Source organism: Mus caroli, chromosome 11 (genome assembly GCF_900094665.2).
Source record: "Mus caroli chromosome 11, CAROLI_EIJ_v1.1, whole genome shotgun sequence".
Classification (NCBI taxonomy): domain Eukaryota; kingdom Metazoa; phylum Chordata; class Mammalia; order Rodentia; family Muridae; genus Mus; species Mus caroli.
The window spans coordinates 105,415,263-105,429,581 of NC_034580.1; the positions used below are offsets into that span (position 1 = coordinate 105,415,263).

General features: G+C 47.1%; 1 protein-coding gene across 7 annotated transcripts in view; it reads left to right on the top strand.

Annotated features, from left to right (window-relative positions):
- Arsg (arylsulfatase G) overlaps window positions 1-14,319 on the top strand; it is a 131,677-nt gene that overhangs the window by 77,019 nt on the left and 40,339 nt on the right. For all 7 annotated transcript variants that reach the window (XM_021176936.2, XM_029483074.1, XM_029483075.1 and 4 more), the window contains 4 exons: window positions 1,545-1,732; window positions 6,057-6,104; window positions 7,859-7,970; window positions 10,204-10,341. In XM_021176936.2, coding sequence (XP_021032595.1) covers window positions 1,545-1,732; window positions 6,057-6,104; window positions 7,859-7,970; window positions 10,204-10,341 — 486 coding nt within the window. The remainder of the gene's footprint in view (window positions 1-1,544; window positions 1,733-6,056; window positions 6,105-7,858; window positions 7,971-10,203; window positions 10,342-14,319) is intronic.

Genomic DNA, 14,319 nt, shown 5'->3' on the forward strand with positions numbered 1-14,319 from the left:
TGTTGTGTTGTTTTATGTTGTGTTGTTATGTGTTGTATGCCTGTGTTGTGTTGTTTTATGTTGTATGCATGTGTTGTGTTGTTATGTGTTGTATGTCTGTGTTGTGTTGTTATGTGTTGTATGCATGTGCTGTGTTATTATATGCTATATGCATGTGTTGTTACCCTGGGTGCATAGGTGCTGGGAATTTGAGTTCATGCTCATGCATCAAGCAGTTTACAGACTAAGTTTTCATCCCAGCCCTGTTACTCATATTTTCTTAGATTAATTTTTTTGTTTTAATTTTCAGAGTTAATTCTTCCCCCTGCCCTCCTAGTATAAAAACCTTTATGTGGTAGCCACAGCTGGAGCCCAGGTTCTCTGAGTGGAGACTCTGATGTGGGTTTCACATGATGGTCAGTGAAGTCCTGTTAAGGAGACTTGGTAAATACAGTCTCTTTCCAGAGGTAGCTGTGGGTCTTGGAGATGGCATCAAAGGTAACCTTGGCAAAGTTGCCCAGGGTGGCAGTGCAGCCCCTGGCTGATGTGTAGCGGTCATCCATACCATCTGTTGTCATCAGTAGCTTCTTGGGCACAGGAGCAGAGACACACATACACATAATTACAAATAAAAAAATAGTTACCTCTTCTTCAGGAAAACACCCCTAGTGCCTCTGGGGGCAGGGGTGAGAGGCACCAGCACAGAGGCACAGTGGCCTGTCACTCTGCGTGGAGCTTGCCAATCTTGTTTCCCCAATAGCCTCTCTGCATAGGGACGATGATGGCCGAGATGATGGGATGGTCCCTTGCATGGCAGTGGCTACCTCCTTGGAGCACCTGACACTAAGACCAACATGACCATCCTTTTTTTTTTTTTTAGGGATTCTCCCAGGAAAAAGCCAATAATCTCAGATTCATAATGGGCAGAGAGATTTCCTCCAGGGATTACGGCCTCATAATCCTAGGTCCCATGTCCTCAAGACCTTCCCACTACACCATGTCATCTGCCATTTGCTGTTTCCTGAAGAAGCAACTATTTTTTTTTTTTAATTTTTAATTATGTGTATGTGTATCTACGTGGGAGTATTCACACACGAGGACAATTGTCCATGGAAGCCTGAGGAGGGCGTTGACCCCCACCCCACTCCGGGATTGGAGTTACAGCCTGCACACCATGGGTGCTGGGAACGGGACTCTCTGGTCCTCTGAACGAGCAGTCTGTACTTTTAATCATGAAGTTGTCTCTCCTTCATGTCTGTTTCTATCCATGGATGATTCTAAGCCAGCTCAAATATTGATTTGGGGAGGGGCAGGGGTTCAAAAGCTCACAGCAGTGAGTGACTTTGACATACAGAATTTGTAAGTACAGAAGATAGACCCCGTCAATCTGAGTTAACCTCAGAGTATTTTTTTTTCTCCCTGGGCTTCATGTTCCTTGAGCACCACGGGTGATTTTTAAAGCTTTTCTCAGGACTGCCTTTCTAGTTCCTGAGTGAGTCCCCATTGCTTTTGGGTTGGCTTCCCGTAGCTGGCCAGGTCCTGATCTAGTTACCCTTTCCTTACAGGTTTGTAGACTTCCATGCAGCTGCTTCTACCTGCTCCCCCTCCCGAGCCTCCCTGCTCACAGGCCGGCTGGGTCTACGGAACGGAGTCACGCACAACTTTGCAGTCACCTCTATAGGGGGGCTTCCAGTCAACGAGACCACCTTGGCAGAGGTGCTGCGACAGGAGGGTTATATCACTGCCATGATAGGTAACGTGCCCTGGGGAGCTGCTTCAAGGTCTCAGCGTCTCTCAATGGCTCCTGCCTCTTCTGCTCACATCTGTGGTTTTTGTCGGTTTCTTGCCGGGTGTGGTAGGGATGCTCTCAGGTAGCTTTAAGTAACTAGAAAGACCTGACTCTGCTCCCGGAAACACACGCAGTTCTTTTGTCCCATGATAATAAGCTTTATGGTAAGTGATTGCGTCCATTGGGTCAGATTATCCAAAGATACCTTAGGGAACATTTCCAGACTCTCTTCAGCTATGGTGAGCATGCTGGTTTTTGTTCTTGTTCCTATGACTGCCATGGCTCATCTTTGGGGTCCTCCGTTATAATTAGGTTCGAGGAGGGAGAAGAGAGAGTAGGTAGCAGGTTCATGGACCCACCCACTCCCATCAAGAAACTGAATCTTTTGTTCAAGATAAGTATTCTTTCTTCCCAAGAACTGGGCTTAAATCTTACTGTCCAGAGATGGGTGGCCTGGCTCCTGGGTTGCAAAGAAGGCTGGGAAACTTGAGACAGGGTTATAATCATTGACATGGCCCTGGGCGTGGTCATCTTAAACAAACTGACAGTCTAGGCTAGGAGTGCATCAGGGATGGAACACCTATCTAGAATGCACAGTGCACTGGGGCACCGTCTCTATAGACAAGCAGACCAGCCCTGCCCCCCCCACCATAAATGAGGGCCTGACTATAGGATAGGAAGACAGCAGTTGATTCCCTATTGCTCAACTGATTCTTTTCCTCCCTCTCTCCTTTCCTCTTTCCCTTCCTTCCTCCCTCCCTTGCTTCCTTCCTTTATTCCTCTCCATTTTTTTTTTAAAAAGAGTCTCACATGTTTCAAGATGGCTTCAAACTCATTCTAGATCCTCCTGCCTCTGCCTCCTGAAGGCTGGAATTTTAGGCATGTGCCACCATGCCCCGTTTTCCATGGTTCTGAGCACAGAACCCAGGACTTCGTGGGTGCTAGGCAAGCACTCTACCAACTGCATCCCTAACCTTCTTTGTTTTTGAAACACCATCTTACTACGTAGCCCAGGCTAACCCTTAACATACAGTCCTGTTTGCAGCTTTCGAGTGCTGGGATTCCAGGCTTCTTTTGCTTGGATATATTTTTAAGGCACCTCTTACTCAGCGTGCTTTAGGATGTATTTGTTTACACAGCATCATTATTCTCTTATTGTAGAGCAGGAGAGAACTATGTCTTGAACCCCAGGGTACCTGCTTCCCATTCCTGGCTGGAATTCCTCTGCCCAGCATCTGACCCCAGCCTTCTCCAGATGCTGGAGCCTCCCTGCCTTTCTTGCAGATGCTGAGACCACAGTCTTAAGTTCCTACAGTCTCCTCAGCTTTGTTTGTGATGGTTACTTACTTACACAGAGCTCATTCCAGTGGGATTCCTGCATCTCTCTACCAAAGCGAAATGGCAAGGGAGGGTGTGCCAACAGGCTTGTGACAGCGAGGGTCCCTGTGGAGGAGACACTGGTCTCCTGAGCCTTCTGTGTTGGCTTGGAGGATGTTGCCTTACTCCAGACCAAAGGCTGGCATCTCTGGTGTATCCTTCCCTACTCAGGGTGACATTCATTGTGTCAGGAGGAGAAGCCTCAGGCATGGGAAGGAAGGGACCAATTAAGTGTAACTCTTCCCCCTTTCTAACTTCCTGAACTGGCTAGTTCTATGCTAACCTGACACAAGCTGAGTCAGATGAAGGGAGGGAAGCTCAATTAAGAAAATGCCTCTGTAAGATCCAGCTCTAGGATGTTTTCTTGCTTTCTTTGTTTCATTCATTCATTCATTCATTCATTCATTCTTCTTTTTTAAAAAATATTTATTTATTTTATATGAATACACTGTTGACTGCTGCTGTCTTCAGACACACCAGAAGAGGACATCTGATCTCATTACGAATGGTTGTGAGCCACCATGTGGTTGCTGGGAATTGAACTCAGGACCTCTGGAAGAGCAGTCAGTGCTTTTTTGTTTGTTTGTTTGTTTGTTTTGTTTTGTTTTGTTTTTCGAGACAGGGTTTCTCTGTGTAGCCCTCCCTGGCTGTCCTGGAACTCACTCCGTAGACCAGGCTGGCCTCGAACTCAGAAATCCGCCTGCCTCTGCCTCCCGAGTGCTGGGATTAAAGGTGTACACCACCATGCTTGGCGCAGTCAGTGCTCCTAACCACTAAGCCATTTCTCCAGCCCCTAGGGCATCTTCTTAATCAGCAACTGATGAGGAGGGCCCAGCCCATGGAAGCTGGTGCCATTCTTGGGCTGGTGGTACTGAGTTCTACAAGAAAGCAGGCTGAGCGAGCCACGAGGAGCAAGTTAGTAAGCAGCACTCCTCCATGGCCTCTGCATCAGGTCCTGCCTCCAGGTTCCTGCCCTGTTTTGAGTTCCTGTCTGGATTTCCTTCATTGATGAACAGTGATGTAGAAGTGTAAGCCAAATAGACCCTTTCCTGCAAAAGTTGCTTTTGGTAACGGTATTTTATCATAGCAACAGCAACTCTAAGATAATCACTCTCTTTCCCCCATACCCTGAGGTATAATTATGCTGACAACCTCAGTGCCCAGAGGACACATGAAGCTCCCTCCGGGGGTTGCTTGTTAGACAGACCTATAAGATGCATCCATGTATCCCTGGAGTCTGGACCAGTTTGGTCTCTGGACTGCCGGATGCTAGAATCTTATACAAGACAGGGGTCTGGGCTCTTCTTTACCTGCTTTGGTATTTTGGTTCCATTTGGCCTTTAAATATCAAGTAAGCAACTGGTCACAGCTGCCTGTATGGCTTCCGCCCTTTCCCTCACCCCAAGCTGTACCTTTTGCATGCCTTCAAGAAAATGAGAGCATCTATTTGCTTATGAATGAAGCCTACCAGAGGGCTCTGGGGTCTATCCACAGTGCTCAGCACTACCTGAACTCCTGATCCGGGCTCACGTGTTTTTACCTAGCTGTGTAGATTTCCCTTGGTTCTCCCCATTTACCCTTCATATTATTTGATATTTTGTCATACTATGGATTTTTTTTCCCAGACAGAGACTTTCTGTGTATCCTAGCTTTTATTCTTATATAACCTAAGCTGACCTTGAACTTCTGAACTTCCTGCCTCAGTGTCTTAAGGNGGACTGTGGCCACCATACCAGGTTTCCCTCAAATTTTTTTTTTTTTTTTTTTTTTTTTTTTTTTTTTTTGAGGCAGAGTCTCACAATGATGCCATCCTAACTGGCCTTGAACTCACTACGTAGACCAGGCTGACCTGGAACTCACCGAGATCTGCCCCTCCTGAGGTAGATCCCCTCTTGGTAGAAACCCCTCCTGGTTTCTTTAAAAGTTGTTTTTCAGATCCACAGACTAGAACTGGGCATGGTGGTCTATGGCTGTAAGCCTAGCTCTCAGGAGGTTAATAAAGGAGGGCTTGAATCTGAGGCCTGCCTGAGCTACAGAGTAAAACTCTGTCTTAAATGAAACAATTTGCAGTTGCAAGAAGGGGGACAATGGGTTCTTGTAGAAGCGGATCTAGAGTCACTAGCTTACTCCTTTGCTCTGTGTGCTTTCTTTACGAGGTAGTTTGGCTGTGTTTTATTAAGGCCATATCAGCTAGTTTACTGAGTCACACCCTGTATCCGCTTGCTAGCTCCCCTCCTTCAGTCAAAGGTGCCATGGTTTAGATCTTTGGATTGATGATGTTATCTCTGGCTCCCTTGCCTCAGCAAGCAGGTTTCCTGGGACCCTGTCCTCAGAGCAAACGAGCAGATCAGAGGTTCTCACATTGTTAGAGCTTGGCCCCACGTCACCCAATTATCCCCCCAGAACAAGGCATTGGTGGAGCCGGATCTGCAGGTGGCTGAGTTTCTCATTTGCTGCCCTGCAGGTGTCTTAGCACTTGAGCTTCTGGGGAAGTGGCCTCTCCCCTCTCTGTAAACGGCTGACCCAGAGAGGAAGATGCTGAGACCAGGCATTTCTGAGACCATGCAGGGTGGGGACCTACATCCGTCCTCATCTCTGCAGGACCCTCCACAGGGCAAGCCACGTGCTCCGCAGAGGCTCAGCTGGGCAGCATCCCTGAGCTGCTGGGAAGAGGGGTCATCCCCAGCTATCTTTCCCATGTGGTCCTGAGTCATCCAGTTCCAGTCTTCCCTGTAGGATTCCTTGGGGTCTCAGAGAGCAAAGCTCGGCAAGCACAGGGCCTTGGCAGCTTCTCTTTGTCTTTACAGAAGGGTGGAGCTGATGGGAGCAGATGCGTGATCTGCTTCTTCGAGGGTCTACATGCTCCCACAGAGAGCCCTCTAAATGCCCCTCTCTCTCTTTTTTTCCACAGGCAAGTGGCATCTTGGGCATCATGGCTCTTATCACCCCAATTTCCGTGGTAAGAATTCTCTTGGAGTTTGTTCCCTAGGAAACAGAAAGTAAGGATCTCTGTGTAAAAGAATGCTATGTGCATTTGATACCATTGTAGCCCTGGGGATAATCTATGTTAGGGCATCTTTGCTTCCAAAGTCACTTAGGAACATGTGGGGGACCAGTGCTCTCATCCTCACATCTCTCTTTCTAGGACCTTCCCTGGTCCCCTACTTGTTGTTTATTTGACTTATACTTTCAGATCATAGTCCAAACACTGAAGGAAGTCAGAGTAGGAATCTGAGGCAGAACCTACAGAGGAATTCTGCTTGCTGACTCTCTCTCTCTCAAACCTATGCTTAGCTAGCTTTCTTGTCTAGTCTGGGACTACCTGCCTAGGGAATGGTGCTGCCCACAGTGGGCTGGGTCTCTCTACATCAATGAAGAAACAAGACAGTTGCCCACAGGCATCCACAAGCTAATATGATCTGGGCAGTCCCTTATTTGAGACCCTCCCCTTGTCAGGCCACTCTAGGCTATGTCAGGTTGACAGTTAAAGCTCACTGGGACATAAAGCGCCTACTGGTGAATAGGGATATAATGTTCCAATTTAAGGAATGCAGTGCTGAAGGGGAAGATCTTGTCATTTGTGCTGTCAAAGAATCTGAAGGCCGTGATAGGACCATAAAGGCAAAAGAAGGAGGGGCTAGCAGGCTGACAAGGAGTAGGGCAGTTTGTAGGACACTGCACTAGAACTGTGTTGGGTAGTTTCCATGCAGTTTCATTGGTGAGAGTTACAGAGAAAGCCATTCCCGGCAAAACCACTGGGGTTTCAGGGTATGAGTCTCATGAGGAATGGAGGCAGCTGGTTTACGATAGGAAGTGTGTAGATAAAGCAGGCAAGGGGCAGATGCAGGGGCTGAAGAGGCAGCCCTCCTTGCTGTTTGCCAGGCCCATTACGAGCTTGAGTTGTAGAAGAGACAGGCTGAGGGAGACTGCCAGAAAGGGATTTGGATCCCAACGCTCACATTCTTACTTCCTTCGTTCCATTCCGCCTCCCAAATCCGAATCCCCTCAATGTTCCAAGCCTATTGCATCTGGGAGTAACTTCCTCCTCGGAGCTTCTGTTTCCATTCTGCTGGGATCGTAGGCTTACACCGTCACACCTGGCTCATCCACTTTTCGTGCCTTAACATACCTTACTTTCTTTGTTTAAAAAATGTACTTTAATTTTGTGCATGAACATACACACACATTGTGCTGTGGGATGCGCATGGAGGTCAGAGGACAACTTTTGGGGTCACTCCTTCCACCATACAGTTGTGGAATCTGAACTCACATGGTTAGTCTTGTGGGCAAGTGCCTGTACCGGCTGAGCCAGCTCACTGGCTCCATAAAGAAAGCTTCTTGAAGGCAGCATTTTGGTTCCTTAAACTGTCATGTAGGCGGTAGATTTATTTCATCTTATCAGCTCCCCCCCCCCCGTGTGTATTCATAACTTTGTGGAGGATTCTAGATGGTCATGAGTTTTTAGTACTTCCTCGTGATCTAGGTTAACTCCCACCATGAAACATGGCGCAGAGCTAGTCCTACAGGCAAAACCCAGCAATGTGATTTTCTTTGCATACTTCAAAGGGATATTAATCAAATCCTCTTTTAATTACACACTCCAGAGTACTGCAATATTAAATCACGGGAAATTAAATTTTTGTCTTGAGTGTAAGAAGGCAGGCATGCCGATCAGCGGTAAGTGGGGGTGCTAACCGATCGCCTGTCTTCTAGGCTTCGATTACTACTTTGGAATCCCATATAGCAATGACATGGGTTGCACTGACGCTCCAGGCTACAACTACCCTCCTTGTCCTGCGTGTCCACAGAGAGATGGCCTATGGAGGTAAGAAGTCCAATGCATTGGCTATGGGCTTTAAGTTGAAGTGGAGTTGAACTGAGTTCTAGAATAACTGAGTGAGATAGATGTGGAGAGACGAGACAGCACACAAGATAGAGAGCACATCCAGGGAGTACGTTTCTATTTATGTCCTAAGGCAAAGATGGGAACTACAATTTTTTTTTCCCTGTTGGAATTTTCCAGAACCACTGAATTGTGTAGCTCACCTGGGGAGAGCCTTGTGCTGGCCAAGGTCTCACACAGGTGCAACCTCCCTCCTCCTCTGACTGCTGGCTTTGTTCCTAGAGTATTAGCTGTTTGCCAGACCCAGACATGGGACATACGGAGAGAGAGACAGAGACAGAGACAAGAGACAGACTGACAGAGAAAGAGGGAAAAAGAGAGAGAGAGGGAAACAGAGACAAAGACAGGCAGAGAGTTGCTAAGCCCTACTGAGGCAACAAATTAGCTCAGTCTCTAAGCTCTCTCTCAGAGCCTATGCTGTGCTTGTTTCTAAGGCCTCAGGTGTCTGAATTGCTTAGGGAAGGTCTCAGCTGACTCATTAATAACATAATAGTTAATATAATAGTGGCTGTTTATTGAGAGGTTGTTACATTCGGGGCGCATCCCACCCTTACCTGTAGGACCATTTTGCCTTGCCTAGGTCACAGCAGAGATGGCAGGAGACAAGAATCCAGATTGCAGCCTGAGTCTTTAAGCCCAGGGCCTGAGTCCTGTCGGTTTGGTTCTTAGTGTGTGGCTGTTGGACCGGCACTGTCACTGTCATCACCTGGTGCATATCAGACACACAGAACTCCCTCGGAGGTCTGCACTTAACAAGACGGCAGGTGACTGTGTGAAAGCCTGGTGCAGGTCTTGCTGCCTTTCTCACACAGCTGTGTGTGGCCTACGAGTCACCCATGTGGCCATATCATGGCCTGAGATATCTCAAGCGATATCTTCGTCTCTTCCCCTCAATCTCTCTCTCTCTCATCAACCTGTATCACAATCTAACAAGACCAAAGGCATTGGCTTGTTGGGTTAGACTCTAAATGACAGTGGAATTCAATCGAGGCAATAAAAAGCTGAACATTCCAAAAAATAGGGAATAATCAAGCCAATATCATAAGGTTGTGGGTTTTTTTTTTTTTTTGGTAAGTATTTATTTTATTTTTATGTGCATCTGTGTGCATCTGTGTCTGGGTTTGTGCATGTGAGAACAGGTACCCAAAGAGGCCAGGAAAGGGCATCAGATTCTTGGAGCTGGAATTACAGGTGATTTTGCTTCATCTTATTTGAGTATTGGGAACCGAACTTGGCTCCTTTGCGAGAGCAACTGCTGAACCATCTCTTTGGCTTCAACTTTTTCTTTAAAAGAAAAATGTGTTTGGCAATGAATTACCTAGGTGGACCTCGCCCCCTACGCTTCTACACCAGGGTATTGTGTGTGTTTGTGTGGTGGAGTTTTTGATTCTCCCCAGCCCATCTCTAATTGTCCTTGGGGGGGGGGGCACGTGTGACACTGCACGCTTCTTGTCCAGTTCTTGGTGGTGACCAGGGCAGAGAGCTACTTTCTGTCCTCCCAGAATAGCCTGTCAGGGATACAGGTGACCCCATGCTAGACAAGTGCAGACCTCTGAGACTGAAGATAACTTCACTCAAGATCATGTTCAGAGGAAGGTGTGTGGCCTGTCAGATTCTCCTCAACCTTAGGACCCATGGCAGAATTTGTTTTCTCCAGGAATTGCTATCCTTCTGACTTTTTTCTTTTAACTGGGTGTCACCCAGTTTCTCCATGCTTTCTAAACATGATTCAAAATTAAAACTACCATCTTCTACACTCTGATTACTAGATTTTTTTCCCCCTCACATGAAATCCTGTCATGGACTTAGGACAGTACCCACAGTACCCATTGTTGCTCATTCCAGACAGAGTCTTCACTGAGGCTGGGCAGTAGAGAAAGCCAGCAAGGAGAGTGTTTGTTGGTAGACTACTGAATGGTTCACACCTGTTCATAACTCAGTGTCTCTCACTTGCAAGATGGAAGTCATAACGTCCCAGGCCCATAAGCATCTCAACAAGTTATTTTGGGGGTGGCTGGCTCACCCAAGGAGCACAGACATCTATTCAAAGGGAGTGGAAAAACAAATGGGTGACCTGCTAAATCCCTTGGGACCAGCTATGCAGTGTTTTGTGTTGTGTGTCGCTGCACTAAAGCTTTCTGTGTTTTCCACCCAGGAACCCTGGGAAGGACTGTTACACAGATGTTGCCCTTCCTCTCTATGAAAACCTGAACATCGTGGAGCAGCCTGTGAACCTGAGCAGCCTTGCACAGAAGTATGCAGAAAGGGCAGTGGAGTTCATTGAGCAGGCAAGGTAAGGAGTACTGGCCCCTGCCCTATCCTCTCTTCCACACCTACCAAGTCTTCCTGACTTGCCAGGACTGAGGCAGAGTTTTATGATTCAACAGGTAATTTATACATGTCTCCCCTATGCTAGTAACATTGGAAATTGGGCCTAACAGACTCTCTGGTCCTAGTTTAGAAGTTCCTCAAGTATGTTCTTGGCCTTCCTAAGACTTTTGACTATCCCGCTTTGCTTAGCACGCATGGTTGTGGGCATTTTTTTTTTCTTCTCCTACTGGAGTGTAAGTTCCTTGAGGGATACACCTGCCCACTGCATTCTGAATACTCACGGTGCTTGTTAGCAGGGTATATGAGTTCCTTGTTGCTGCTATAACAAATGACCATCAATGTGGTGGCTAAAACCAACAGTAACCATAGTAACAAGCTTTCCACAGATCTGGATGATGCTAGATGTCTAAAGCCAGTCCTAAAGGGCTAGAATCAAAGGGTGAACAGGGCTCGTTCTTTCTGGACTCTCCAGAAATAATTGTTTCTTGTTTCTCTTAGCTTCTAATAGCTGCTGCCTTTCCTTGATTTAGGGCCGCACCATTCAGATCTCTACTTCTCTTGATCCCTTGCATAGTCAAATACCCTTGCCCCTCCCCCCTTTAGACATTGTCTCATAGTCCAGGCTCTGCCACTCCTGATCTCCTAAGTGTTGGAATGTGCCACCACACCCAGGCTTCTTTTAAGGACATTAGTGATTAATAGTGAACCAGGAGCCAGATGGGGTGACACTGTCCAGCCCTCAGGAGGCAGAGATCATGGCCAGTTGAAGGGGGTGGGGGGGGGAGGAGGAAACAGGTCAACCAGGAAGTCTGAAGATGGATTTCATCTCAAGATCTTTAACACAATTATACCTGGAAACTGCCTTTGCCATGGAAGGTAAAGTCCCCCTATTCCAGGGACGAGACTTCAGGTGTGTTTGAGGGTTGTTATCCAGTTTCCCACACAGGACTCCAAATACACACATCTACAGGGCCCACAGTGCAGGGATGAAGAGATAGTTGAACGGTTGAAAGCGTTGGCTGCCCTTGCAGAGGGTCCAGGTTTGGTTCCCAGATCCCAGCTCACAACCATCTGTAACTCTAGTTCCAGGAGACCTGATTCGTCTGCTCTCGAAGGGCACTGCACACGTGTGGCACACAGACATACACACAGGCAGGATACCCATACACATAACATAGAATTGAAAGAAAACACTTAAAAAAGTGGAAAGCAGGCCCCATCTGTAGTGAGCAGTCGTTACCTCGCTGCCACCATTGATGATGGGTGAGCCAGGAATGCAAGCCTGAGCTATCAGATCTTTCCAGTTTGGGGGAGAGACAGGAAACAGTCTTAAAATGTTAGAAACTACTAATTAAAAAAAAAAAAGATCAAGAGAGGGCTGGAGAGATGGCTTAGTGGTTATAAGTACTGGCAGCTCCTCCAGAGGACCAGGGTTCGATCCCAGCACCTACAACTGTAACTCCAGAGGATCTGACACCCTCATACAGATATATGTGAAGGCAGAGCACCAATTCACATGAAACAAAAGTAAAAAAAAAAATCATTAAAATAATAATGATAATAACAGGGCTCCAGGTGGCTCAGTGGATAAAGGCACTGGCTGCTAAGCCCCACAGCACGAGTTGAATCCCCTGGGTTGTGTGAGTGGAAAGAAAGAACCAACTCCTAAAAGTTGTTCTTTGACCTCCACACACCATGGCACCTCTGCATAAACTAAATTAATGTCCAAGAAAGCAAACAGCACAGGTGACAACAGAATCTACCCCACTGCGTGTTGTACGTCCTGGTCCTGGTCTGGCCTGGCTAATGGTGGCTAGACGTGTGATTGCTTCCATCTTCCAAGGTCTCAGACACCTCAAGACAGTGGAACACTTCTCTTCAGTTCATAGCCGTAACTTAAGTAAGGGATGCTGAGTAAAAATGGTGTTCTCTCGGGATAGCTGGACAGATCAGCTGACTGTGCAGAGGATCCTACAACCCTTGCTCAGCCATGTTGGACTTTTCTAGAGACACCATGAAGGAGGGCAGATGTGTCAGGTGAGGTAGACTTATTTGTGTGTGTGCTTCAGAATATGCCCCCCACTACTTCAAATCTCAGAGCAACATCCCAGGAACTTAGAGGTGGCATCTGAATGATCCCCCAGATATCTGATGAACACTGCCAGTAGTTTTTCTCAGACTGCTGATAGAGACAGAGCCAAGCTTTTCTGATCTGGAAGGTTGAGCAGCTCCCAGCTCCCTGCAGCTTGGGAATGGTTCTAGTTGCCTTTGCCCTGCAATGAGCAGATGCCTCATAGTTGGCGAGGGCAGTTTCCTGTTGTTTTACAGAGTCTCAGCCTTCTAAGCAGGAGGAGTGACAGCTGGCTGGGGCTGGGGACTGTGTAATGCTTGCTCTGCAGGGGTGTTGGAGCCTGGACATCCATCAGTTGGATTGCATTGAAAGACAAACCAACGGATATTCTCTTAGTATCAAAGGAAAAAAAAAAGTGAAGAATTGGCCGTTTCCCTAACTAAAGTAATGAGTCATTGGCTTTTAAACCTTACAGAAGGCAGTCATAGGGCATGCAGGCTTCTTTAAGATTTGACCTGCCAATTCATCCATGACTTTCTTCACTGTAGCAAGCAGAAAAGTCCCCTGGACCTGCCCACATCCGTGCTGGCTAGTTTTATGTCAACTTGACACCAGCTAAAACCATCCCAGAAGAGGAAACCTCAATAAAGAAAATTCCTCTGTAAGGTTTGGTTGAAGGCAAGCCTTGCCGGGTATTTTCTAATTAGTGGTTGATAGGGGAGGGCACAGCCCATTGTGGGTGAGGCCATTCCTTGCCTGGTGGTCCTGGGTTCTATAAGAAAGCAGGCTGAGCAAGCCAGTAAGCAGCCTTGCCCATGCCCTCTGCATCAGCTCCTGCCTCCAGGTTCCTGCCCTGCTTGAAGTCCTGTCCTGACTTCCTCCAGTGATGAACAGTGATGTGGAAGTGTAAGCCAAATAAACCCTTTCCTCCCCAGCTTGCTTTTGGTCCTGGTGTTTCATCACAGCAACAGTTATTGTAACTAAGACAATGAGATGCCTTCCACTTGGACCTGCTTGTCAAATCTACCAGAACATGTGTGCTTTTTAGGCATCAGACAAAGCTCTAAACAGGGGAGCAGGCAGAGAGTGACATGGGTTCTCTGGAAGCATGAAGCCAACCAGTCCTATGTTGCTTACTGGGAACAGAGCATAGAGAGCCTGGCAAGTAAGGTTGGGTCAGTTAGGCAGAAGAATAGATGTTGACTTGATGTGTTCAAAACCAGAGTCTTCTGGAGAATCTGGTATGCGGTCAATACCCAGGATGTTGTACCTGTATTTCTATGTCTCTTACACTTCGCAAGTTGACACCCAAGCCCTTAGTCACACAAGACGTATTTAACTTTATGATACAAGCTGTCATTTACAAAGGGCACAATCAAGTTATGAAAGACAGCAGGAGGGGATATGGTAGCACACGCCTGTGACCTCAGCATTCCATTCATGGGTCGAATGCAGGAGGAGCTTGAATTCAATGTAGCTGGGGCTTCATAGTAGACACACAGACACATGCACACAAATCTTATGTTTTAAGTGAAGTTTATGTTCGGTGGCATTCATAGTCATCATGTGTGTATGTGGCCTAAGAGGGCAGGGGTTGAACACACCTTCTTCAAGTGGGATATTATGAGGACGCGGGAATCTTTGGAAGGTGTTTGGGTCGAGGTAGGGTCAGGAGGATGGAGCCCCAGTGATTGGATTAGTGTTCTTGTCAGGTAAGGATAAGACCAGTTTCTCTCTCTGTTGAGGGTAAAAGGAGGTAGTGTCTGAGGATGGAGACACTCTTAGGTGCTAGGACTGGGAGAATAAAGATTTGCTTCGATTCACCCAGGCTGTGGTATTTTTGTCGAAGCAGCCTGAGCTAAGACACAC